General features: G+C 38.5%; 1 protein-coding gene across 3 annotated transcripts in view; it reads right to left on the reverse strand.

Annotated features, from left to right (window-relative positions):
• The window catches only part of FOCAD (focadhesin), a 301,517-nt gene that overhangs the window by 260,964 nt on the left and 15,504 nt on the right, over window positions 1-25,049 (reverse strand). For 2 of the 3 annotated variants that reach the window (XM_044939795.2, XM_044939796.2), the window contains 3 exons: window positions 14,888-14,972; window positions 12,087-12,161; window positions 9,725-9,879 (listed from right to left, as the gene is read on the reverse strand). In XM_044939795.2, coding sequence (XP_044795730.1) covers window positions 9,725-9,879; window positions 12,087-12,161; window positions 14,888-14,944 — 287 coding nt within the window. In that variant the 5' untranslated portion in view covers window positions 14,945-14,972. Of the gene's footprint in view, window positions 1-9,724; window positions 9,880-12,086; window positions 12,162-14,887; window positions 14,973-25,049 lie in introns of those variants that run through there. The other variant, XM_044939797.2, reaches the window with a different exon arrangement.

Genomic DNA, 25,049 nt, shown 5'->3' on the forward strand with positions numbered 1-25,049 from the left:
TTAAGAACCTGTTGCCAAAAGCCCTTTAGTAAAGATCAACTGGAACAAGTCCCTCCTTGGGTAGCTACCAAAACAAGTTGAAATGACTCATGAACCCTCTGTGCTTTGCTGTGCTTAGTCGCTCAGTCATGTCCAATTCTTTGCGACTCCAGGGACTGCAGTCCGCCAGGCTTCTCCATCCATGGGGATTCTCCAGGCAAGAATACTGGAGTGGGTGGCCAGGCCCTCCTCCAGGAGGTCTTCCCAACCCTGGGATCGAACTCAGGTCTCCCGCATAGCAGGCAGATTCTTTACCATCTAAGCCACCAGGGAACCCCAAGAATACTGGAGTGGGTAGCCTATCCCTTCTCCAGGGGATCTTCCCGACCCAGGAATTGAACCAGGGTTTCCTGCATTACAGGAGGACTCTTTACCAGCTAAGCTACCAGGGAAACCCCATGAACTCTCTAAGAGGGAGCAAAGGAAACTTCAGGCTTGAGCTATAAGCACAGTGACAAGAAACAATGCAAAAAGGAAGCTCAGTTTGAAAAAAGAACCCTTGTTGGTAGGAATGTAAATTGGTACAACCACTATGGAGAAGAGTATGGAGGTTCCTTAAGAAACTAAAAATAGAGCTACCATATGATCCAACAATCACTATTGGGCATTTATCTGGGGAAAAAAACATAATTTGAAAAGATACATGCACCCCCATGTTCACAGCAGCACTATTTACAATAGCTAAGACATGGAAGCAACCTAAGTGTCAACGAACAGATGAATGGATAACAAAGATGCCATCCATATATATAAATGGAATATTATTCAACTATTAAAAGAATGAAATAATGCCACCTGCTACAACATGATAGGCCTACAGATTATCAAACAAAGTGAAATGAACCAGACAGAGAAAGACAAATATATGTATGATATTGCTTATATGTGCAATCTAAAAAAAAAAATCATATAAATGAATTTCTTTACAAAACAGAAATAGACTCACAGACATAGAAAACAAACATGGTTACCAAAGGAGGCAGTAGGGATAAATGAGGAGTTTGGGATTAACATAGGCATATTACTATTTATAAAATACTATTTATAAGACCCATAAGGACCTACTGTATAGCACAGGGAAGCATAGTCAATATCTTGTAATAAAGAAAAAAAAATATATATATATATAACTGAATCATTTTGCTGTACAGATGAAACTAATATAAATAACTGTATTTTTTTTAATTTTTTAAAAAGGAAGCTCAATGTTCACTGGCATAAGAGCTAAACCCAGATCTCATCATAAAAGGGAGTGTAGGTCAATAATGATGCTGAATATTCCAGAAAAAAAAAAAAAAGAAAAAAACATTTTTAGTCAAGCTGCACAGACTATACTAATCAAAACCACCCATAAAAATTGTTCTTCCCTAGGTAAATATAGCATAATTACTATTGTGTATATGAATACCATGTCTCAGGTTTCCTTTGTCTGAGGTTTACTTGATTACAGCATTAAACACTGTACTTATGTATGTAAGCATACATAAATACCATATGCTCGCTCTCCTTTTGAAAAGACTACAATTAATGCTTGGTTCTTTATTTTCAAAATATTCAAAATATAAGGTGCAAGAAAGTACCCATACTAATTTTTTGACCAGGGATGAGAATAACAAAAGTTTGTGTTGAAGAGAATTATACAAACATTCCAAAAGAGAGCATCCCTGGGTATCATGGAAGCAAATGGTACAAATGTAGCCAAGTCTTTTTTTAACTCAAAAGGGTAAGTGGTCAGCCTTAAGTACAGTATGTCCTAGCAAATAAGTGTTAAACATCAGATTAATGATCAAGTCATTTCCTGTATTTGTTATAAAATTATATGAGAAAAAAAAGCCAGGAAGAGAGGTAAAAAATTTTAAAAAGTTCTGGGAAACCCAAGGTTGAATAAATAACAAAAAATGATATTTCTTTCAAAAAAATTTTAAGTAATATAATGTTACTGAGATTTTGCTTCGAAAAGTTCTGCATATTTATTTATCTTCTAAGTACCAGAAAACAGCCTGATTTCTTCTGAAACATTTTTCCATTATAAAAGAAGTATCATGTATTTCAGTAGTCACTTTTTTAAAATCACCTAAAAACATCTTCGCATAAACACGTGACTCTTATAATGGAAGATTTTTTGACAAACAAAGCCTTCAACCAGGTCAGCTAACTTAACAAGAAATAGGGCAGAATGTCCTAGATGAGGAAAGTGGCTGGAATTACTTTTTTGATTATGAGCTGCAAGTTGAAAGAGATTCTGTAAGTTTAGAGAAAAAAAAGGATTTGAAAAAGGCAAGGAGAGCATCTGAAAACAAGTTAAAAGGCTTAAGGAATACTTGAAAGACAAGATGAAGAAGTAGCCCTGAACCAGGAATTATGTCATTGTCAGATAAGAGTTAAAATTAAATGAGCAATGACACCAATGTAGATATAAACCCTGAAACCATCTCAAAGTCACAAAAAATTCTCTGACTCCCTGGCTGCAAATAAGCATGCTAACCACTACTGTCTTCCTCAAATCTTGGGGAAACCTCAAAAAGGCATCCTTCTTTAGTTCTTCCCCTGCCAAATAAAATAAAGCTAAATAATATAGAAAAGCTTCTATAATACAAGGTATGAATGCAGTAGTCTCCTTGGTTGCTAACCATTTCCTGAGTACTGATGAGTACTCAGACACTCAGTCGTGTCCAGCTCTTTTATGATTCCATGGAGTGTAGCCGGCCAGGCTCCTCTGTCCATGGGATTTCCCAGGCATGTATACTGGAGTGGCTTGCCATTTCCTCCTCCAGGGAATCTTCTGGACCCAGGGATTGAACCATTTCTTACTTTATAACAAAACAATTAAGTTTCCCAAGGAACAGGGTCATCAACAAAGGAGAAGATCCTGAGAGACAAGAATTTTCTCATTAAATTGCCCTAAGTCTTAACTCCAATTAGTTCTCAAAATCATTTTTAACCAAACTAGACCTTCATCAGTCCATGATCCAGGACTCACTGGATCCAGCAGCTTTAGCCAGGACCCACTAGGGGCATTTTAAACATCTCATTTGAAATGTACTAAAAAGTAGCTTTAAGGAGTCTCAGAAAATAGACTTTCATCTCTCACACCTTAATGCACTTTATTTTTCCCCAACACACATAAATTACAGGTTCCTCTCCTGTTTGAATGCACAAAAGAGAACACAAATCAAGTGCTAGTTTATCTAGAGCATTAACATCCTGGAGAATCCCATGGACAGAGGAGCCTGGTGGGCTGCAGTCCATGGGGTCGCTAGGAGTCGGACACGACTGAGCGACTTCACTTTGACTTTTCACTTTCATGCATTGGAGGAGGAAATGGCAACCCACTCCAGTGTTCTTGCCTGGAGAATCCCATGGACAGAGGAGCCTGGTGGGCTGCTGTCTATGGGGTCGCACAGAGTCAGACACGATTGAAGCGACTTAGCAGCAGCAGCAAACATATTTTTTGAAAGAAGGGGTGGGGGAGTCGGGGAAGCAGTTGAACTGAAATTACAGGCTGTCATGACATCTCAATATCTAAAACTAAATACCTGGTTCCATAGGAGAGTATGGTTTTTATTCACAATGCTGTTACTAAGCAACTGTAACAATGGCTGCATGAAGCTTTCTAGAAGTTAGCAGAGTTAAGCGATCTAAGGACAGAAAAACAGGGAAACTCTTTGCTTACGGGAATCTTTATATTAGGATGAACTCAATATAAAAACAAAAACTAACAAAACCAAAAACAACGCAAGCAGTTCCTTAAAGGACAATAAAAGTACATGCTACCACATATCATTCACTTTATTTTAATTTCATCTAATTTCAAAATTCACATTTAACTGCTGATACTAATTTCCTTACTGTGTTTCCTTTGTAGTCCCCTTCTTTCCTTCACCCTCCCTCCCTAGGAAATAATTTTTTTTCAATTTCCTTGCTGATTAAAAGAACATTTTAGACCTCTTATGTCCATTTCTTTGTTTACAGAAGCTATAAAAACTAGTTTACAATTGTTTCATGTTGCCTCCGCTTTGAACCCCAGAGTGCTCTTGGACATCAGACTATTCCTTTGAAGGGAATAGTCTCTCAAACAGAGCCAGACACTTTCCCAGCCACTCCCTGAATTTTAGACAACCAGAGCTTTACAAATGTCAAGTCTCTTTTCAAAGTTAGACTATACAATGTAGCAGGCTCCAAACCAATGCTTCTCAAATTGTGGGTTGGATCTGGAGGGGGAAGGGGTGGGGGGTGGGGGGGAGAGGGGTGGAAGAGGGGGAAGCTTTTCATACATGTTGCAGGGGAATTTTACAAACTAGACCTGCAAAGGGGCTTCCCTGGTGGCTCAGATGGCAAAGAATCTGCCCACAATGAGCGAGACTCAGGTTGGATCCCTGGGTCAGGAAGATCCCCTGGAGAAGGGAATGGCTACCCACTCTAATACTCCAGCCTGGAGAATTCCATGAACAAAAAAGAAAAAAAGAGCCAAGGAGTAGGTTAAAAGAGAGAGGAAGAACCACACTGACTTGTCCCTCCAACTTCCCTTACAGCTCTCAACATTTAATGCTGAGAAAGCTCCAGAAGCTACATTGTCTAAATGTCTATTCCATAGAAGGATGCTGCTTCTCCCTCCTTCCTTCCCACCCTCTGTCTCTCTCTCCCCCTGCCCACTGCCCTCCCTTCTTCTCCCTCTCTCCTCTTCTCTCTCTCCCTCTGAAGAATGCTAGGCAGACAAAATGAAAAAATAACAGTTTTACACTCATTCTTCTACATCAAAGCTGAGCAATCTTTGTGTGGTTCTGTGCCCAAGATACCTCTACGTTGCAATAAATCTCTATTTCAAAAAGAGAAAGCCAGAGACAAGCAGAAATTTAAACACTGGAAACCGAAGATCCAAAATGTCTCAGCCAAGAACCACAGGGAAATGACAAAGTCATTTCTGCTTTTAGATCCCAAAGATAAAAACAGTTTTCTGTCTCAGAAGATTCCCTGAGGAGCATTTGGAAGAGCAGGCTGTGTGGGTTCCTTGTTTGTAATTAAATTTAACCTAATTTCTTAAATTTAATTCTCATTTTGGTTTTTTTAAGCTGTAAACAACGCAGAGTATAGTCTTTGTAATCAGTGCAAACCACAAAGCTGTGCTACTTGAAATAAAACAAAGAAAGAAAATTCTTCACAAATAATCATTATGTCTACTGGCAAGAATAAAGAAAACCCAGCAGTTTTATAACACATTTCATGATCAAATTGATGCAAAAGTTAAATTGGTCAGCTTCAGAATCTACTCTGTCTACATCTCCTGTGGCTACCAATGTAGAGAACATAAATACTCTAAGAAACTTAAAAAAAACTTTTAAAACAGCTAAAAACTTATTTTCTGTCTTTTTCTTTGTGTGTATGCCCACACGCACACATGCGTGCACACTTGAACAGATGTTTTTTTCTGTTGTCGTTGTTCAGTCGCCCAGTCATGTCTGACTCATTGGGAACCCCATGGACTGCAGCACGCCAGGCTTCCCTGTCCTTCACCACCTCCTGGAGCTTGCTCAGACTCATGTCCATTGAGTTGGTGATGTCATCCAACCATCTAGTCCTCTGTCATCCCCTTTTCCTCTTGCCCTCAATCTTTCCCAGCATCAGAGTCTTTTCCAATGAGTCAGCTGTTCACATCAGGTAGCCAAAGGATTGGAGCATCAAAGCTTCAGCATCAGTCCTTCCAATGAATATTCAGGGTTGATTTCCTTTAGGATTGAATGATTTGATCTCCTTGCTGTACAAGGACTCTCAAGAGTCTTCTCCAGCACCACAGTTCGAAAGCAACAATTCTTCGGCACTTATCCTTCTTTATGGTCCAACTCTCATATCTAAATATTTTTTAGAAGGATCCTATTGTATAACCACAAAAATATCAGTTTTGAGGGGGCTTTTAAAAGGTTAACTTTTAATGTGTCTCTCTTTATGTAATTTATTGGTTGTCCTTAAAAAAGCCACCGAGATTTCGCCTCAGTCATTTTTTCAAATGTGGGTAGTAGTATTAGTTCCTCCCTAAATAGCTTTCACCCTAAATTCACAACATTAGAACCTCCTTACACTGTGTAGTTGTATTGTTTATATCCAAAAGTAAGACTATCAGCATCTCAAAGGGGCCAGGAGAACATCTCTAAGAGATAATTAGAGCAAGTTAGATTACACCTTTAATTCAAAAATGTCTTATTAGAAAATAAGATGTTTCTAATGTCTCATTAGAAAATGGCATGGGCCATCCTTTGCACATCAGTCTAAGTCCATCATCACTGGTGTAAACTGGAAAGCAGAAGTTTTGCTGATAGTGGATCAGCATGCCATCTGTATACATTAAAATTTCTCAGTAATATTAGATTTTTTTATTAAAAAATATACTTTTGAATTAGCAACATATTCACATAGTTAAATAGGCTTCCCTGGTGGCTCAGACGGTAAAGCATCTGCCTGCAATGTGGGAGACCCGGGTTCGATCCCTGGGTCGGGAAGATCCCCTGGAGAAGGAAATGGCAACCCACTCCAGCACTCTTGCCTGGAAAATCCCATGGATGGAGGAGCCTGGCAGGCTACAGTCCATGGGGTTGCAAAGAGTCAGACACGATTGAGCAGATTCACTCACAGAGTTAAAAATTCAAAAAGGCATATGAGGCAAATATTCTGTCTTTCCTCTGTACCTCAGTTTTTCTCCTCAGAGGTAAAAGTCTTACCAGGTCTCATTTATCCTTTTAAAGATGTTGTATGCACATGTCACTGAAAATTTATAGGTACATGTGTTTTCTTTAAAAAATAAAAAAAGTAGCCTACTAGACATAGTATTCTTTATTTTTCATTTTTTAGTGAAAAAATATATCTTGGCCATCATTCCTTATTTTTTCCAGCTGTATAATATTCCACTATATCAATATGCCATAATTTACCAGTTTCCTATTATTTTCAATCACAGGCAGTGCTTCAGTGAGTAATTTTAAACATAAGGTTACCATTAGTTTTCAAGAGTCTTTGGAAATATGGCCAAGATATAGACAAAAGCTTTGAATTTTATTGTATACAAATATAGGAACTTTAACAATTGAAGGATCCTAAAAAAAAAATGTTTTTTTTAAGTTTCTTAGAGTATTCATATTGTCTAAATTGGTAGCCATGTGAGATATAGACAGAGTAATTCTGAAACTAACCAATTTAAATTTTGCATCAATTTGATCAAATCTTTATTCAGAATGATATAGTTATCTACTAACTGTCAAAGAGTGTGCTAGAGACAAAAATACAGGTTAAAAATATAAACATACCGTGAAAGAGCAAGTAGCCCAGCTGAGGGGGGGAAGTATCTAGGTAGAAGAGCTGACATCTGAGCTAAGCTTTGAAATATGAAGAAGAGATTTCAGAAAAAGAAAGGGAAGGAACATTACATGCAGAAATGCAGTGTGCACAGGTTTCAGAACAGGGATCAGGTGTGTATGGCTAACAAGAGTGTTCATGGCAGAAAACGCAGGCTGAATAGAAAGTAGGAACTAGTCTGGGAAGGGCATGTATACCATACTAAAGGGCTTGGACTTATAAATGTAGACTAAAAAGACTATATGCAGACTATACAGAAAAATCAAGGTTCCAAAAAGCTCCAAAAAGATGATCTAAGGGAACAAAATAAAATTTGTGAAGAAAGGTTAAAAGGCCACAGGTTGATGGCTATTAAACACATGAAAAGATGTTCAACACTGCTCATTATTCGTCTGCTCACTTGCTCAGTTGTGTCTGACTCTTTGAGACCCCATGGACTGCAACCCATCAGGCTCCTCTGTCCATGGAATTTTCTAAGCAGGAATACTGGAGTGGGTTGCCAGTTCCTATTCCAGGGGATCTTCCTGACCCAGGGATCAAACCCACATCTCTTTGACTCCTGCATTTTCAGGCAGGTTCTTTACCACTAGCGCCACCTGGGAAGGTATTCACTCATTATTAGAGAAATGCAAACAAAAACTATAATGAGGTATCATCTCACACCAGTACCAGTCAGAATGGTCATTATCAAAAAGTCTACAAATTATAAATGCTAGAGGGGGTGTGGAAAAAAGAGAACCCTCTTGCACTGTTGGTGGGAATGCAAATTCCTACAGCCACTATGGAGAACAGTATGGAGATTCCTTTATAAATTCCAAATAAAGCTAGCATACAACCCAGCAATCCCACTACTGGGCATATACTCTGAGGAGATCAGAACTGAAAAAGGTATATGTACCCCAATGTTCACTGCAACACTATTTACAATAGCTATGACCTGGAAGCAATCTAGATGTCCATCAACAGATGAATGGATAAGAAAGTTATGGTACACATACACAATGGAATATTAGTCAGCTATATAAAGGAACACATTTGAGTCAGTTAATGAGGCGGATGAACCTAGAGCCTATTACACAGAGTGAAGTAAGTCAGAAAGAGAAAGACAAATGTCATACGTTAACACATATATGTGGAATTTAGAAAAATAGTACTGACAATCCTACTTGCAGGTCAGCAAAAGAGACACAGACATTTTGGACACTGAGGGGAAAGGAGAGGGTTGGATTATATGAGCGAATAGCATTGAAATCTACACATTACCATACATAAAATAGACAGCAGTGGGAACTTGCTGTATGATACAGGGAACCCAAACCCAGTGTTCTGTGATAATCTAGAGGGGTGGGGTGGGGAGGGGTGGAAGGAGGGTTCAAGAGGGAGAGGACATTTGTACACCTAATGCTGATTTATGTTGATGTATGGTAAAAACCATCACAATACTGAAAAGTAATTATCCTCTAATTTAAAAAAATAAAATATATATTAAAAAAGGCCAGAGGTTATTTAATTCAATAGACGTCAAGTCCAGGAAGGCACTAACCAAAGATTGATGGTGCAGCTATATTCCATCTCCACCGAAGGCAGAAAAAAAGATTAAGTGTTCAGTTCTGGGTTTCCTTGGTGGCTGAATCAGCAGAGAATCTCCCTGCCAAGCCGGAGACACAGGTTCAATCCCTAGGTCAGGAAGATCCCCTGGAGAAGGGAATGGCAACCCACCCCAGTATTCTTGCCTGAGAAATCCCAGAGAAGAGGAACCCCCAGTCCACCAGGAGGTTGCAAAGAGTTGGACACAACAGCAACCAAACAGCAGCAGCAGTGACTGGAATAAATATGGTCAAACCAAACAAATTCAAAAAACCAAACATTATTTACTTCGAATAATCAGGGGAAGGTATGTCTAAATCACAAAATGCTTTTAAAGAAATCGATGCCATTATTTTCTAATGCATGCACTGATGTTAAAGGCTGACCAAGGCCAATGGGGTATCAACTTTACCATTGTGGAATGAGTATTGCTTATGGGCAACCTCCTTTCTTAAAATAAGACAGGAAATTACACTGCAAAATGTGAGTTATAAACTTAGCTATTCATTAAAAAGAGCAATAACACTTTCAAGCAGAGTCCCAAAACTTAAGTACAGCAAAATGACCACAAATGCCCAAATTTTCAGAGCTTAATTTAGCATGTTTTCACCACATATGAAATATCAACTGTATGACATTTTTAGGGAAAGAAAAATAACTAGTAAGTAGGATGAACGGAGACCCTTAATGGCAAATCAGCGAATTTTTGTCTAAAAATTTAAACTGTTAACTGATCAAATATGAAGGAAAGGAGCACCTGGTTGATGGAATCAGGTTGAGAATCCCATTGAGAACATAGCTGAACTCCGCGTGATCCTGAGCAACAAGGGCCACCAGACCCTCGCAACAAGCTGTTCGAACTACGACATTATCGCTGCAGCACTTCTCCCACAGCAAGTTCAAGGCAGGAGTCTGAAATCAAACCAGCGATTAAAACACACGTCTGATGACTAGCAAATGCATACACAGCCCCAGCAGTTCATCAAAGTGTAATTCGTTCACCGTAGGCTGGCTTTCCTCTACAAAAATGAGGCTGTGTCACACCATGTGTAGGATACACCGAAGCTGGTTTTCCAAGAGAGGCAGTGGATGTATTCTGATATAGTAACTCTCTCTCCTCTGGTGTCTTTGCAGCAAACTGAGGCTGGCTGCAGAGGTTCTATCTGTGCAGCTACTAGGAGATCAAAACTACGGTTTGGTTCTAGCACTATGTTCTAACCAAGCCTTTTAACCAGACACCAACCATACCAGCATATCAGTTAGTCTAAGCTGGACTTCAAATCATACCTATGCTTCAAGCCCTGAACATTTTCAGAAAATATTCCTACTCTCCTCCCACCATCCTCTATTTAAACCGTCAACTGGTCAAACATGGAGGAAAGCGCACCTGATTGATGCCACCCCACTGTCCCTTACGGCACCCCTGCTCCAAGTGATTGAAGCTGAATGTGGACCCAGAGGAAGGAGACAGAAGCAGCTCAGGCTACAAGCAAGCTGCTGGTTCCAGGACTACCAAAAAACACCTAGAAAAACTTTTTCACCCAAGGAAGAGAGTTTGACTTCTCCCTTCACACTGTGAACCTGTCATCTTTGATAGGAAAGCATCAGAAAGACACAAAAGTAAATAGGTCTTCATTTTGAAAATTCCTACTAAAGCAGAGGTTCTAGCTCTCATAACTTGCTCAGGAACTTATGATTCTCCTCAAAAAAAAAAAAAAGTTCACTACTAATGATGAACCTACATTTGAATGTATTCTGGGCTAAGTCCATTAAGATTTTACATGGGGTTTGGGTTATTTATTTTTGCTTTTTTTTTTTTTAAAGAACAAAATGAAGCTATTTTTCCTTTCTTCTGACATAATTTACTAGGGAAACATAAAATCTAGAGAGAAAAAAAAATACAATCCCCAGCTCCCATGGAATAACTAAACTAATGAAAATCAACATAAATTGTGCCCACTTTCCCATGGTAGCTGACTCTGAGAGCCTTTTCAATCTCAGGATCCCACTAACTAACTGTACAGAACAAGATAGTTAACAGTCACTGAAGGCAAGAAATATTTATATTCTATTTCTTTTATTCCAAAGGAAATTTTATTCACCTGTGTGGACCATACCAAAAGTTTCTAAATGTCATAACTCCACTCCTAAGCCAGAATAACAAAATAAATGAATAAAAAACTGTTGCCTCAGGTAACATTGCACCTTCATGGAAGGAAGCACTCATTTATTAGCAGAAGAGAAAACATTTAGTTACAGGGATTTGACATTCAATAAATTCTGGCAGTTTAAGTAAAACCACTAGATCGTCTCAGTGTACATAATGTGATTATAGGCAGGATTAAGATCAGAGGTCTCAGAAAACCTAATTTATATGACTACATACAAACACCAGATAAATGCCAATTAGTGAAGTATGCCTCTGCATTGCCTTCAATGTGTCAGCAGAAGTGATAAAGAAACGCAACTTGGAGAAGCTAATATAAAGGAATATGAGAGAAAGGAAATCAATTTATTTGTTATGAAAAAAAAATCTTATTTCCATCACCTATATTCTCCATAGAGTTTACCTTAGAGGCCCAACTTAAGCAGAGTTTCCAATCAGCATATCAAGCTACATAACACTGGTCAACCAAAACCCAAGTGGTAAATAGGTCAGTAAATATGACCAACCCTATGAAGGATACAGAATTTTTTCCTCCAGTTCTACCTGTCAAAGCATGACCTTTCTAACTTAGAACTCGTGTGTGGGGCTACCTAAAGCCTGAGAAATGTCCTACACCCCAACAGAGCCATTGTGTTCATTTTGTCCGTTCAACAGATGCCCTCAGCAGTAACTCTACTGGCCTTCTTCTAAAGGCTGCCTACGCTCATTCCACCCATGTTCTTTTTCATTTATAGTCATAAGAATACTCCCCTCCACCCCTTCCCTGTCTAGTTCCTGGAGTCTGTTGTAACACTTTTTAAAGTTTAAAAGAAAAACATGGCAAACAAAGAGACAAAAATAGATAAAATCATTTCTATAGTGACCTGAACTGTGAGGAAAACAGAAGAAGCGCAAAGGTGGTCCAGTTACCAGCAATATCCGAATAGAACTAAGCACAAAATTAAAGACAGACCTGGTTTGTGCACTGGTGGATCTTTTCTGAAAAGCTGTTTTCCTTTAGAACTGCAGCAATAAGATGACCCACAGCCTAAAACAAACAAGATTAATGAATACATTCCCTCAGAAGTTCTCTCTCAACAGTGAATTTGAAGGTTAACTAACAGCAGTAGTAGTGGATATGAGTATACCAGTCAATCAGTAATAACACCCCCATTCAGAGGGTGTGTGCTCTGAAGAAGGCACTGTATTTGGCACTCCACAAATGGAATCTCTCATCTTCACAACAACCCTCAAGGTAAGCATTTTTATCCTACATTTTATCCCAGTAAGCAAACTACAGTTCACAGATGTTGAGAAAATTGCTGGATTTTCTGTTTAAATTGTTGTCACTTGGTATTACAAGATAATTTGAGATTGCTTAATCCATTAAACCATGAGACAAATGAGAAACTCCACAGCTTTTAAAATCATCTTTGCAACTAAATGAAATGCATCATGCTTCATCATGCCCTTAATGAAGAGAGAGAAAACTCATCACCATCTTCATGACTATGGCCCACACAGATTTGAACCAACAGGTCCTCCCCCCACCTCAAACATTCTCTCTCCTCTAGGATCTAGGATTTAATATCCCTGTTGGTTTCTCATAGGTTTCAGCTCCTTAATAAGCTTTCAGTCTCATAAATCTCTAAAAATTTTCCATATCGTCTTTGGTCAAAAAACCCAGAGTTAAACTAAGATTCTCATAGGAGTGCTGATTGATTCCATAAATATATAAACGTTGTTACTTCCTATCATCTCAACTCCATTCTCCTAGATCTTCAGCACCACCCAGCATTGCTGTCGTAGAACCACAGACTAGCAACAACGACAGCCATTCTAGGTATGGGTTGGGAAAAATTTTGCTATGGCAAGAACTATTCAGTCTGCCCATGCAACCAATGTCTGATATGGATGTATAAACACCCATCAGCCTTGCAAAGTCTCCAGAAAAGCTCAAACAAAAGCACAGCACCTGCTCCTTCATTTCCTTTTGCATTTCACACACTAGAATTGAATTCAGACCTCAATGATCAATGGTCTTTATAAGTCACTCATTTACATGAAATTTAAGTTTAGATCAACAAACTCTTACCTCCTTGTTAAAGAGATAGTAACAAAAATTGAGGACCAGTGAACAGCTTCAGTTCCTGTTTACAAAATAACCATATTTCACTGAATGTAAATGGCCATCAAATGCAAGATGCACCATTACTTTATGAACCGCTAAGAAAGAAAAAAGGCTGCCAATTAATGTTATACAACGCTTCTTATAATTTTTTGATTTTACATTAATGAAAGAGCTCTTTCAGACTCTTAGAAAATCATGGCCAAATGCATAAATGTGCAGGCAATATCAACTGTATAATGACTGCTGCCATCAATTACTAAATGCAGATGTTAAAATATGAAAAAAAAATGTGTGAATCAATGAAATATGGTGCTAACACTGAGCAGTGGTTACAAAAGAACAATAAGTATTCATAGAGGACAGGGAACAATTGCAAGAATCTAATAAAACCAATATGAAACACAACATGGACAAAAAAAGCTACCATTCATATTTAGAAAAAGGACTAACAGAAAATAAGCTTCATGATAAATATCCCCCACTGCCCACCAAATTCAATTTCCCTAATTTACCTTCCAATTTATCTCTCTAACAAATGAGAGAGTATAGCCTAAATTGATTTTCAAATACAAAATCCAAGTATAAATCAGCCTATGCTTCCACATAAGTTTTCCATAACAAAGAGTAGCTTAAATGGATACCGCACACTAAACAATACATATACACTTTTCTCTTAATTTAACAGCAACACACATAGGCATTTCTTGATTGATCTATGCTAATGAAGGGACTCCACGCACAGAAAAATAGAAACTGTGGACAGCATCCTCCAAGCCTTCATCTTCTTCTTCATGGTAATCACCTGTGTTGCACAGGATATGACTCCAACCCAGTCAGGTAGAAGGGAATCTTGCATAAGGAGTGTTCTACTCCTCATGGAAGGGTTCCCCACTACCCAGCTAAGTCAATTCCCACAGCAGGCATCTCCGAAGGTAACTGCTGAGAGTATCCAAGACGCTGCAGGTTGGTAAGTCTTCAGGCAGGCTTCTGCTGGTCCCTTTGCTTTACTCTCATGAGAAAAGACAGTAGCTATTATGTACCCTGATTAACCAAAATGCTTCTAGTTAGCTGAAAGTTAACCAGAAAACCAGTTCTGTTTTACCCATAATAACCAAAAAGCTCTTCTAAAACTAATTATCACAATCTTCTACCTGAGTTAGCATATAGATCTAATTTTTCAATCCAGGATAATTTACTGATTTAATATCATTATTATAAAAATTTATTATTCTTAATAGTTGTACTAAGAGTAGAATATACCTTTTTAAACAGGAATCTCTGACATTCTGAAGATGTATAACCATTTACTTCTGTTCCCAATAATTAACTACAGACCAACAAATATATATTCAGAGGTTAATCAAAGTTTTTTATCTCTAAGAAGAAAAGTATGACATAAATAAAAGCACAGATTGGTCAGTTTCACTATTTACTTTCCTATGTCCAATATAAATTTTCAAATTAACTGATATAAAAGTTAGTTATTAATATATACTCCTGTATATAGATGAATAAAAATTTTAAAATGTTAAAAATATAAATAATGTTAAAAATATAAATTTCAATTAACAATCCACAAAAAATGTTCATTTGTTACCATAAAACATAAATAGATAAATAAATGAACAAATAAATAAAATTACCTGTGACTGGATAAGAGAATTTGGAAATTCAAACCTTTTCCTTATGTCATCCGACATTTTTACTTCTCTTACATATAAGCAGATTCTGTAACCAAAACAAAAGAATATTTGTTACTCTGGAAAAGGAGTTCAAATAACTATTTGTCAAATAACATGAAAGTTAATTCTGTACAAAGACAACAATGGCAATACAGCACAGAGCCCTGGAGAACAATCCCTTGGCACACCCTTCACTGTTAAGCACTTCAGCCCTCAAATGCCACGACTCATGGCACAGTTAACTAAAAATGCCCAGCCGTTCTTAGTTTTCCCATGACAGCAAATCCCAAAACAGATGAATTCACGCCACAGAAACAAATAAAAATCCAAAAGTTCATGTCTAAATAGTAGAATTTTAAAAGTTCAACCACATATTTGAAATAGAAATTCATCCTTCTGTGGATCAAAACTTCTGAGGAAGAAAGAACCAAACTTTCACAAAATTGTTTAATCTGTGCCTCACTTTGGTACAAGCTTCCACTGAAGCATGAATCCACCCGTTTGTGACCAGTGTGAAGCACTGGTGAGTTTTTTTCAGGAAGTATAGAAATGACCTAGAAATTCACACATCCAGACAGATCCTTTGTCTTCTAAAAGAGGAACAGCAAGCAATCGGCACCAACTTTTAATATGTACATCATGCCTCTCATGCCTATTGGGTTCTCAAGTACAACAATCACAAAAAATCATAGAGGAGGACAGAGTAGTAAAGTGGAGGCACAGAACTCGTAAGGGGGTTTCCCAAGGATCTCACTTGATCCAGTTAACCACACAGCACTGAACCCACTGAATTACACCCCACTGTAAAAAGCAGGATGCTGTACCTATTTATTACAGTATAACTTTAAAAAAATGTTTACATTAGTACTGTACTCTAAGTTACCTTATAAAAATAATAGGCAACACAACCAAGCTCTCCTGATCTTAAAAATGAAGGCATTTTGTGTTGAACCTGTAGCTTTTTCTCACTACTGTCTTGCTTTTCTTCTAAACCCAAACTCCCTGGATAATTTATGCTACCTTTCTTCCTCAACATATGGGTCCAACTTAACTCCCTTGAACTAGCCATTTCACGGCACTGAAACAACATGTTCTGACTGCAAACCATGTCCCTTATCTAATCCACTCATTAGCTTTTAAGCAGGTCAAAAATTCAACTTCCCAGTTGTATTAATCTCACCTTTCTTGAAATGTTCTTCTCTGTTGTTCCATAAGACATCATAACAGAATTTCCCAAAGTGTGTCTTGGGGAAAGCCAAGATAGAGACCTCTTCGAGAGGAAAAAAGAATTTTGTAGGGACATATATTGCCATTTTGAAAATTCAAAAAGTAAATAAAAAGCCAAATAAAACATGAAATATGTTAGCAGGTGATACAATGGAAAAAAATAAGTGAAAGTGAAAGTGAAGTCGCTCAGTCGTGTCCGACTCTTTGCGACACCGTGGACTGTAACCTACCAGGCTCCTCTGTCCATGGGATTCTCCAGGCAAGAATACTGGAGTGGGTTGCCATTTCCTTCTCCAGGGGATCTTCCCAACCCAGGGATTGAACCTGGGTCTCCCGCCTTGCAGGCAGACGCTTTAACCTCTGAGCTACCAGGGAAGCCCGGAAAAAAATAAATCTGATCTCTTTTTCTATGAGTTTGTTTTTGAAGTACAACTGGCCTACAACACTATGTGAGTTCCTGTTACACACATAATGATTCGATATTTCTAAGCGTTTCAAAATGATTGCTATGGTAAGTCGATTTACCATCACTAACACAAAAGTTATTAAATAATTATAGACATATTCCCCACACTATATATTTCATACCTGTGACTGGTTTATTTTGCAGCTGGAACCAGAGACAGGAGAGGGGAAGGCAGAAGTGAATGAAGGCAGTCAAAACATACAAATTTGTAGTTATAAGATAAATAGGTACCAGGGATGTAATGTACAACACGGTGCTGAATGTTACATAGAAAAGTTGTTAAGGGAGTAAATCTTAAGAGTTCTCATCAAAAGGAAAAAAATATTGCATTTCTATTTCTTTCATTTTGTATCAGTATGAAATAGTGGATGTTCACTAAGCTTATTGTGGTAATCATTTGATGATGTATATGTCAAATCATTATGCATTAGAGTGCTAAATGTCAGTTGTAGCTCAATAAAACAAGAAGAAAAAAAAAATTTTAAGTAAAGCAAATAGAACAAAGGGGAGGAGATGAGAAATGGGGGATGGATACACTTTCTATTTAAATATGGTGGTCACTTTAGAGGGTGCCATTTGGGAGTTAGCCACGCAGATAATCTAGGGAAACAGAATCACAGGCACAGGAAACAGTGAATTCAAAAGCTCTAAACTAATGATCTGCTTAAGATACATCTCAGAAAGAGCAAAAGGATGAGTTAGGAACAGAGCAAAGGAGGAAGGAAATGGCAAATGAGAGCCAATGAGAAGCTAGACCATAGAGGGCCTTGTAGGCCACTGAAAGGACTGATGTATTTATACAGAGTGAAATGGTTAACCACTACAGGGGAAAAAAAAAGTGGTAAGATTTTAATAGAATCACTTGAGGTGAGATGTGGTCAGACTCTGGGTATCTTCAAAGGTAGAGTCAATGTGGTTACTAACAGACTGGATGAGAGTATAGCAGAAGGAAAGGGTCAACGATGACTCCAATGTTTCTGATCTGAGCAGCTTCATTCTTAATTTCAATCCCTTTGGGCATTTTACACATGAAAAAAAAAACCATGAATATATTAATTACCATGGCATTTTTTACGAAAAGGAAAAAACAGAATTGCCATCAACTGAGATAGGGAAATGAGTTCTTTGAGGGAAGACTAGGAATTCCATTTTGCACAAGTAAGTTTTAGATGCCTAATGGATATCCAAGCAGAGACATCAGGGAGAAAGTTGGATACATGAATCTATAATTGAAGAGACAGATATTAGTTGGTGATACAAATAACGGTGTGCACTACTAAAGAATCTGAGAGGTTCTAATGCAAGAAATTTGATAAACTTTGCTTAATCCAGAGTTTACCAAACTTATCTGGTCATGGCCGCCTTTTTTCTGAAACTAGCTGTTAACAGTCTATACAACCAACCTTCCTTGGGATACACCTTGGTAAACACTGTTCTACTGGTTCCTCCTATTCCTCTCTCCACTCTGCTTCTCGTGCGCCACCTTCCTTCCTAAAGGTGCTCCCAAGCCTCTTGTCTTGTTCTGCTTTCATGAAAACTCTCCCAGAGTCTTCATCTAGTCCCTATCTCCAAACACTTCCCTACCCTCTCTCAGGAGGCTCTAAAGCATCAGATTGGAGGCTTTTTTTTGTTAAAAACAAAACATATTTTCTCATAAAAATTGTTCCCATTTCAGTGCATCTTTTCCCAGTTCTCCTCTCACAATTTTCTTCACCAACATTCTCAAAGTCCAGTCAGTCACAAAGTCAGCTTCATTCCTTCCAGCATCTCAGAGTTTATGCCTCCATTTCTCTACTCATCATCGTCAGTGCTCACATGAGACTTCCTTCAGTAACTGGTTAAACTTGGGGTTCTCTACCCCATACACTGGCTGTCAGACTAACTGTCCTAAAATGCTATTTCCATCATATCAATTCTCTGTAAAGAATACACAGCAGGTTTTTAATAGCCTGGCAGATTAAATACAAATACTTATTTCCAGCTTTTAAGTTGTCTCCAACAACAATCTCACACATTCAACTTCATTTTCACTGTTGTCTAATTCTGGTGGTTTAGTCGCTAAGTCATGTCTGACTCTTATGAGCCCATGGACAGGAGCCCTGCCAGGCTCCTTTGTCCATGGGATTCTCCAGGTGAGAATACTGGAGTGAGTTGCCATTTCCTTCTCCAGAGAATCTTCCTGACCCAGGAATTGAACTCGGGTCTCCTGCATTGCAGGCAGATTCTTTACCGACTGAGCTATGAGGGAAGTTGTCTAATTTTAAGCTGCCTGCCTCTTGAGAAACCTATATGCGGTCAGGAAGCAACAGTTAGAACTGGAAATGGAACAACAGACTGGTTCCAAATATGAAAAGGAGTACGTCAAGGCTGTATATTGTCACCCTGCTTATTTAACTTCTCTTCAGAGTACATCATGAGAAACACTGGGCTGGAAGAAGCAGAAGCCGGAATCAAGATTGCCAGGAAAAACATCAATAACCTCAGATATGCAGATGACACCACCCTTATGGCAGAAAGCGAAGAGGAACTAAAAAGCCTCTTGATGAAAGTGAAAGAGGAGGGTGAAAAAGTTGGCTTAAAGCTCAACATTCAGAAAAGGAAGATCATGGCATCTGGTCCCATCACTTCATGGCAAATAGATGGGGAAACAGTGGAAACAGTGGCAGACTTTATTTTTTTGGGCTCCAAAATCACTGCAGATGGTGACTGCAGCCATGAAATTAAAAGACGCTTACTCCTTGGAAGGAAAGTTATGACCAACCTAGACAGCATGTTCAAAAGCAGAGACATTACTTTGCCAACAAAGATCCGTCTAGTCAAGGCTATGGTTTTTCCAGTGGTCATGTATGGATGTGAGAGTTGGACTGTGAAGAAAGCTGAATGCCGACGAATTGATGCTTTTGAAGTGTGGTGTTGGAGAAGACTCTTGAGAGTCCCTTGGACTGCAAGGAGATCCAGCCAGTCCTAAAGGAGATCAGTCCTGGGTGTTCTTTGGAAGGACTGATGCTAAAGCTGAAATTCCAATACTTTGGCCACCTCATACGAAGAGTTGACTCATTAGAAAAGACTCTGATGCTGGGAGGGATTGGGGGCAGGAGGAGAAGGGGACGACAGAGGATGAGATGGCTGGATGGCATCATCAACTCAATGGACATGAGTTTGGGTGAACTCCGGGAGTTGGTGACAGACAGGGAGGCCTGACGTGCTGCGATTCATGGGGTTGCAAAGAGTCAGACATAACTGAGTGACTGAACTGAACTGAACTGAAAACCATTTTCAGAATAGACCCACGTGCTCAAAAATCAGTTCATTCCTAAGGGATTCCCGCCTACCCCACCATCCCCACCACCCCTCATGTGGAATCTCAGTTGCCCAACCAGTAATGGAACCCATGCCCTCTGCAGTGGAAGCACAAAGTCTTAACCACTGGACTGTCAGGGAACAGGGAAGTCCCTAAGGGATTTTATTTATGCTGTTCTCTCCCACATAATATGTCCTCCTCTATATGATGACAGCAGATGGTGATTGCAGCCATTAAATTAAAAGATGCTTGTTCCTTGGGAGAAAAGTTATGACCAACCTAGACAGCATATTAAAAAGCAGAGACATTACTTTGACAGCAAAGGTCCATCTAATCAAAGCTATGGTTTTTCTAGTAGTCATGTATGGATGTGAGAGTTGGACTACAAAGACTACAAACAAAGGTGAGAGCCGAAGAATTGATGATTTTGAACTGTGGTGTTGGAGAAAGACTCTTGAGAGTCCCTTGGACAGAAAAAAGATCCAATCAGTCAATCCTAAAGGAAATGGGTCCTGAATATTCACTGGAAGGACTGATGTTGAAGCTGAAACTCCAATCCTTTGGCCACCTGATGCAAAGAGCTGACTCATCTGAAAAGACCCTGACACTGGGAAAGATTGAAGGCAGGAGGAGAAGGGGATGACAGAGGATGAGATGGTTGGATGGCATCACCGACTCAATGGACATGAGTTTGAGTAAACTCCAGGAGTTGATGATGGACAGGGAGGCCTGGCGTGCTGCAGTCCATTGGGTCACAGTCAGACACAACTGAGCAACTGAACTGAACTGAACTGATATGTTCCTACAATTATAGGTGAAATTCCTTTTATACTGCATATTCTCTGTTTAACCTTTCTCAAGGAGCCACATCTTAAGAGCATTCACCTTACTTTATATTTCTTCAGTGCTACTGCATTTGGCCTGACCCATACTACCATGTGACTAATTACATTAGGATTGTTAATATTTTTCTGTAAAGGCAAATAGCAACCACTCAGATTTGCCACTGTAGCAGGAAAAGCAGCTACAGACAATACATAAACAAATGACCAGGGTTGTGTTCCAATAAAACTTTATTTACAAAAATAGGAGGCAGGTGGGCTGTAGTTACTGACTCCTGATTTACATACTATTTATTTAATTAATTTGTAAAATTTATCGATAAAAACTGCTAAACTGATATTCAAATTTGCCCCTGTGCATCCAAGCACAGATAATTCATAAATAAGATAAATTGAACATGTCTTATTATCTAAAAATGGAAAAGTTCTATCACAGAAAACAATTTTCATGCCCCTAAACTCTGAAGGAAATTTCTCACATTAGGCTTTCTACTGGGGCTTCCCTTGTAGCTCAGTTCGTAAAGAATCTGCCTGCAATGCAGAAGACCCGGGTTCAATCCCTGGGTCACGAAGATCCCCTGGAGAAGGAAATGGCAATCCATTCCAGTATTCTTGTCCAGAATACTGGACAAGAATCCCATGGACAGAGGAGCCTGGCAAGTGGCCGTCCACAGGGTCACAATATTCGGACATGACTTAGCGACTAAACCACCACCACCACCACCATGGGATACAGGGTGATATAATAAACAATAATCTCAATAACATAAGCAAAACAGAATTTTGTTACCTCTTTTTTAAACAAAAAATGAAAGTCAAGGTTGTATCATAATATGTAACTCAGGAAGAAAAAAAAAAACCCTCAGCTAATGGAGTCAAAGCTCAACAGAGCTTTCTGATGATCTGATCTAACTCAAGAAAGCCAAGTCTAGAATATTGAGAGAAGCAGAGGTTATTAGCTTATCACATAATATACTTACCCAAATGTCAAGAGTGACAGAGCTAAACTGAAGGAAATGTGGGATTATACTCTCTGATCCAGACCTGAATGATAGACTTCCAAAATGCTCTAGAGACCAGACCAACAGCTGGTTAGGCTAATAACATCATGGCAATGAAGAAGTTGAACCATCCAGAAAGAGGACTTTTGTCTCCAGGAGGAGGTGGGCCAATGGAGTAAAAAGAGTACTGCTTTTATCAAAATTGTCTAAGTATCAGTGACAAATACCTAAGCATATAAAAGACAGTCCAAAGTTTTGGTACAATGGTTTAGAGAACAAGTAAGTTTTTTAAATCTACAGTAACTTTATCTTTCCTAACAAATGGCCATAAGGCAGTTTCAAAGCCACTACCCAAGCTGCAATATAGATTTGATACCATCCTTGATTTGCTATCCTTGGGCTACAAATTGCAAGTGTCTTTCATCTGCTAGAGATTTTTATTTCAAGGTTAATCACAACCACTTGGCCTTTCAACGTATCAAAACATCATATTCTCTCAGGGAATTTCAAGAAAGAGTACAAATGTTTGCTTAGCATTGGCAGCGTAGCCTGTGTCCTACTTTATTTTTAATCTCAATGTCCCTTGGGCATTTTATACATTAAAGAAAACAATTATATATTACTTCTTACCATGACATTCTTTACTCAGAGGGAACTAGTCACATTTTGCTCCATAAACCATGTGTGACAAAAAAGAACGTTTGATTTGAAAAGATTTCTCTCCAACCTGTCATTGTGCTTTTTTTGTCTGCCTGAATCTAAACCAGAAAGAGAATTTTTAATGAGGGCTTTAAGTTCCAGGTGAATCAAAGCATTTGTTTGACTTAACCAATTATTGAGTTAGCTGCCAGAGTATTTTAGCCATGTAAGAACACTTTCAAAACAATAAATCAGTTGCACTCTAGCAGTAATAAAGAAGCAGCAGATAGATAAAACACCTTAGGTTTTCAACTTTCTCATTTCTTTCTCTAGCATACAAAACACAAAACCATACACCACACAAAAGTCTTTAGTGTCAAACTTCAAATAAAAGGTATGATCTGAAAAACACGAGAAAAATGTTATCTATAGTCGACCCTTGAACAATGCAGGGGTTAGGGATGCCAACCCCTGCACAACTGAAAATCTATACAACATCATAATCTGCCCTTCAAAGCAGTGGTTCCTCATCCACCAATTCAACTTACCTTGGATCATGTAGTACTGCAGTAATGCATTTACTGAAAAAAATCTGTTTACAAGTGGACCCGTGTTGTTCACGGGTCAACTGTATTTATATTCATGATAGCTATGGGAGCCCAGCAGAAGGACTATGCAAGGTAGTTTGCAGGGGGCATTATTCAATGGTCACAGAGAAAGAATTGATTTTGAACTGTTTTCTGGTGGGTTTTTTTTTGGCCATACCGTGCTGCATGTGGAATCTTAGTTTCCTAACCAGCGATGGAACACATGTCCCCTGCAGGAGAAGCAAGGAGTCTTAATCACTGAATCACCAGGAAAGTCCATGACTTTGAACTCTCTTCACTATCAAATTTCTATATAGCAAAGATTCAGAGTAGCAACGTAGGTGGTAGTCAGGGCTACAGACAGTACCTTCTGGAAACTGGTCTATAGAAACAAAGTCATCATCAGATTGAGAGAAAGCAAATTGCATTCACATTAATGGGATCCTATTTCAGAGATACAAAATCTAGGCCTTTTTTTCTTTATCAAGCTATTTCAATTATTAGTTATCCATTTACTTAGCTTCTTCCTTTCACACTTTAAGCTACAGAACTCAACTCCTGCTGTATGGCCCAGTTCCTAACAGGCCATGGACTGGTACTGGCCCATGGCCCAGGTGTTGGGGACCCCTAATATAGTGGACCTGGGAGCATCTGCCTTCTGTCACTAGAGAAACAATGATTGAGCAACTCAGTGAAAAGGTACTCATCCCAGCAGTTCATGTAAGAAGAAAGGTTTCGTGACTTCCAACCCAGTGTTTCCCTGGACCGTGGGTAACATGAGGCACAGCCAGCACACTCCACATTCTTGCGTCAAGTCCCGGGAATTTTAAGAGCTATAATTCAAGTGCTGAGCAAAGTTAGGTGACTATGGGTTCTGATGATCTCACTGGCTGCAATTTACTAAAATACATCAAATTGCAATCAGATTCCTGCCTTTACAATTTAGTTTCTTCTCAGTCCCATCACATGTTACTTACTCATAGATTTTGAAATGAGTCTAAAATAAGATCAAAGGCAGGAAATTCCAAGTTAGAACTGATTACTGTCCAGGAGAACCAAGCATGAAAGTAGGAAACAAAACCACCGACTTGAATAATATCTGATTTGTTACATTTTCTTCAATTATTCTTGGATTATTTTTTCTAAAGTGTCTTTTATGTGCATATATATGACAAATACATAATGAAACATAAATTAAAAAACAGTATTAATAATTTTTAAAATTGAAAGACTGATTTAAATCTAGAATTTTTTGCAGTATCCAATCTAAGTCTTCAAAGAAGTCTTCAAATTACATCCTTTATGATGATTATTTTCTCTAATATTACAATTTTAAAATACTTTTGTTTCATCAAAAGAATAATTACTCAAATTGTTCACTATGTTTTTAAATAAATATTTTATGTTGATACAAAATAACCTTTACTGTATATTTATTATAAAATTGTTGCCCATTTTAAAGACCTTGCTACTGCTACTGCTGCTAAGTCACTTCAGTTGTGTCCGATTCTGTGCGACCCCATAGACGGCAGCCCACCAGGCTCCCCCGTCCCTGGGATTCTCCAGGCGGGAACACTGGAGTGGGTTGCCATTTCCTTCTCCAATGCATGAAAGTGAAAAGTGAAAGTGAAGTTGCTCAGTCGTGTCCGACTCTTCGCGACCCCATGGACTGCAGCCTACCAGGCTCCTCCATCCATGGAATTTTCCAGGCACGAGTACTGGAGACCTTACTGACCAATAAATGTCTAATCTTCATAGGTAAAATCTCCAAATTCATCACATTACTTCAAATACCAGTTAACTAAAATTTAATCAAACACCAAAGAATGTATTTTATACATATTTGATTTGTATTCTTCCTCTAATAAAATTACTCAAATTTTGCACACTGGCCTTCTAAAATAATTTACTTCTTAGCAAATATTAATTTGGCACAAACTGAAGTACACCAATGTCCCTCCAGGGGAAAAAAAAAGGAGGAAATCATAAGTAAAACAAGAATACCTAAATGCTGATACTAAATGGGTACATTAGAATTCATAATACTATTCTATGTTTAT

The sequence above is a fragment of the Bubalus bubalis genome, chromosome 3 (genome assembly GCF_019923935.1).
Source record: "Bubalus bubalis isolate 160015118507 breed Murrah chromosome 3, NDDB_SH_1, whole genome shotgun sequence".
NCBI lineage: Eukaryota > Metazoa > Chordata > Mammalia > Artiodactyla > Bovidae > Bubalus > Bubalus bubalis.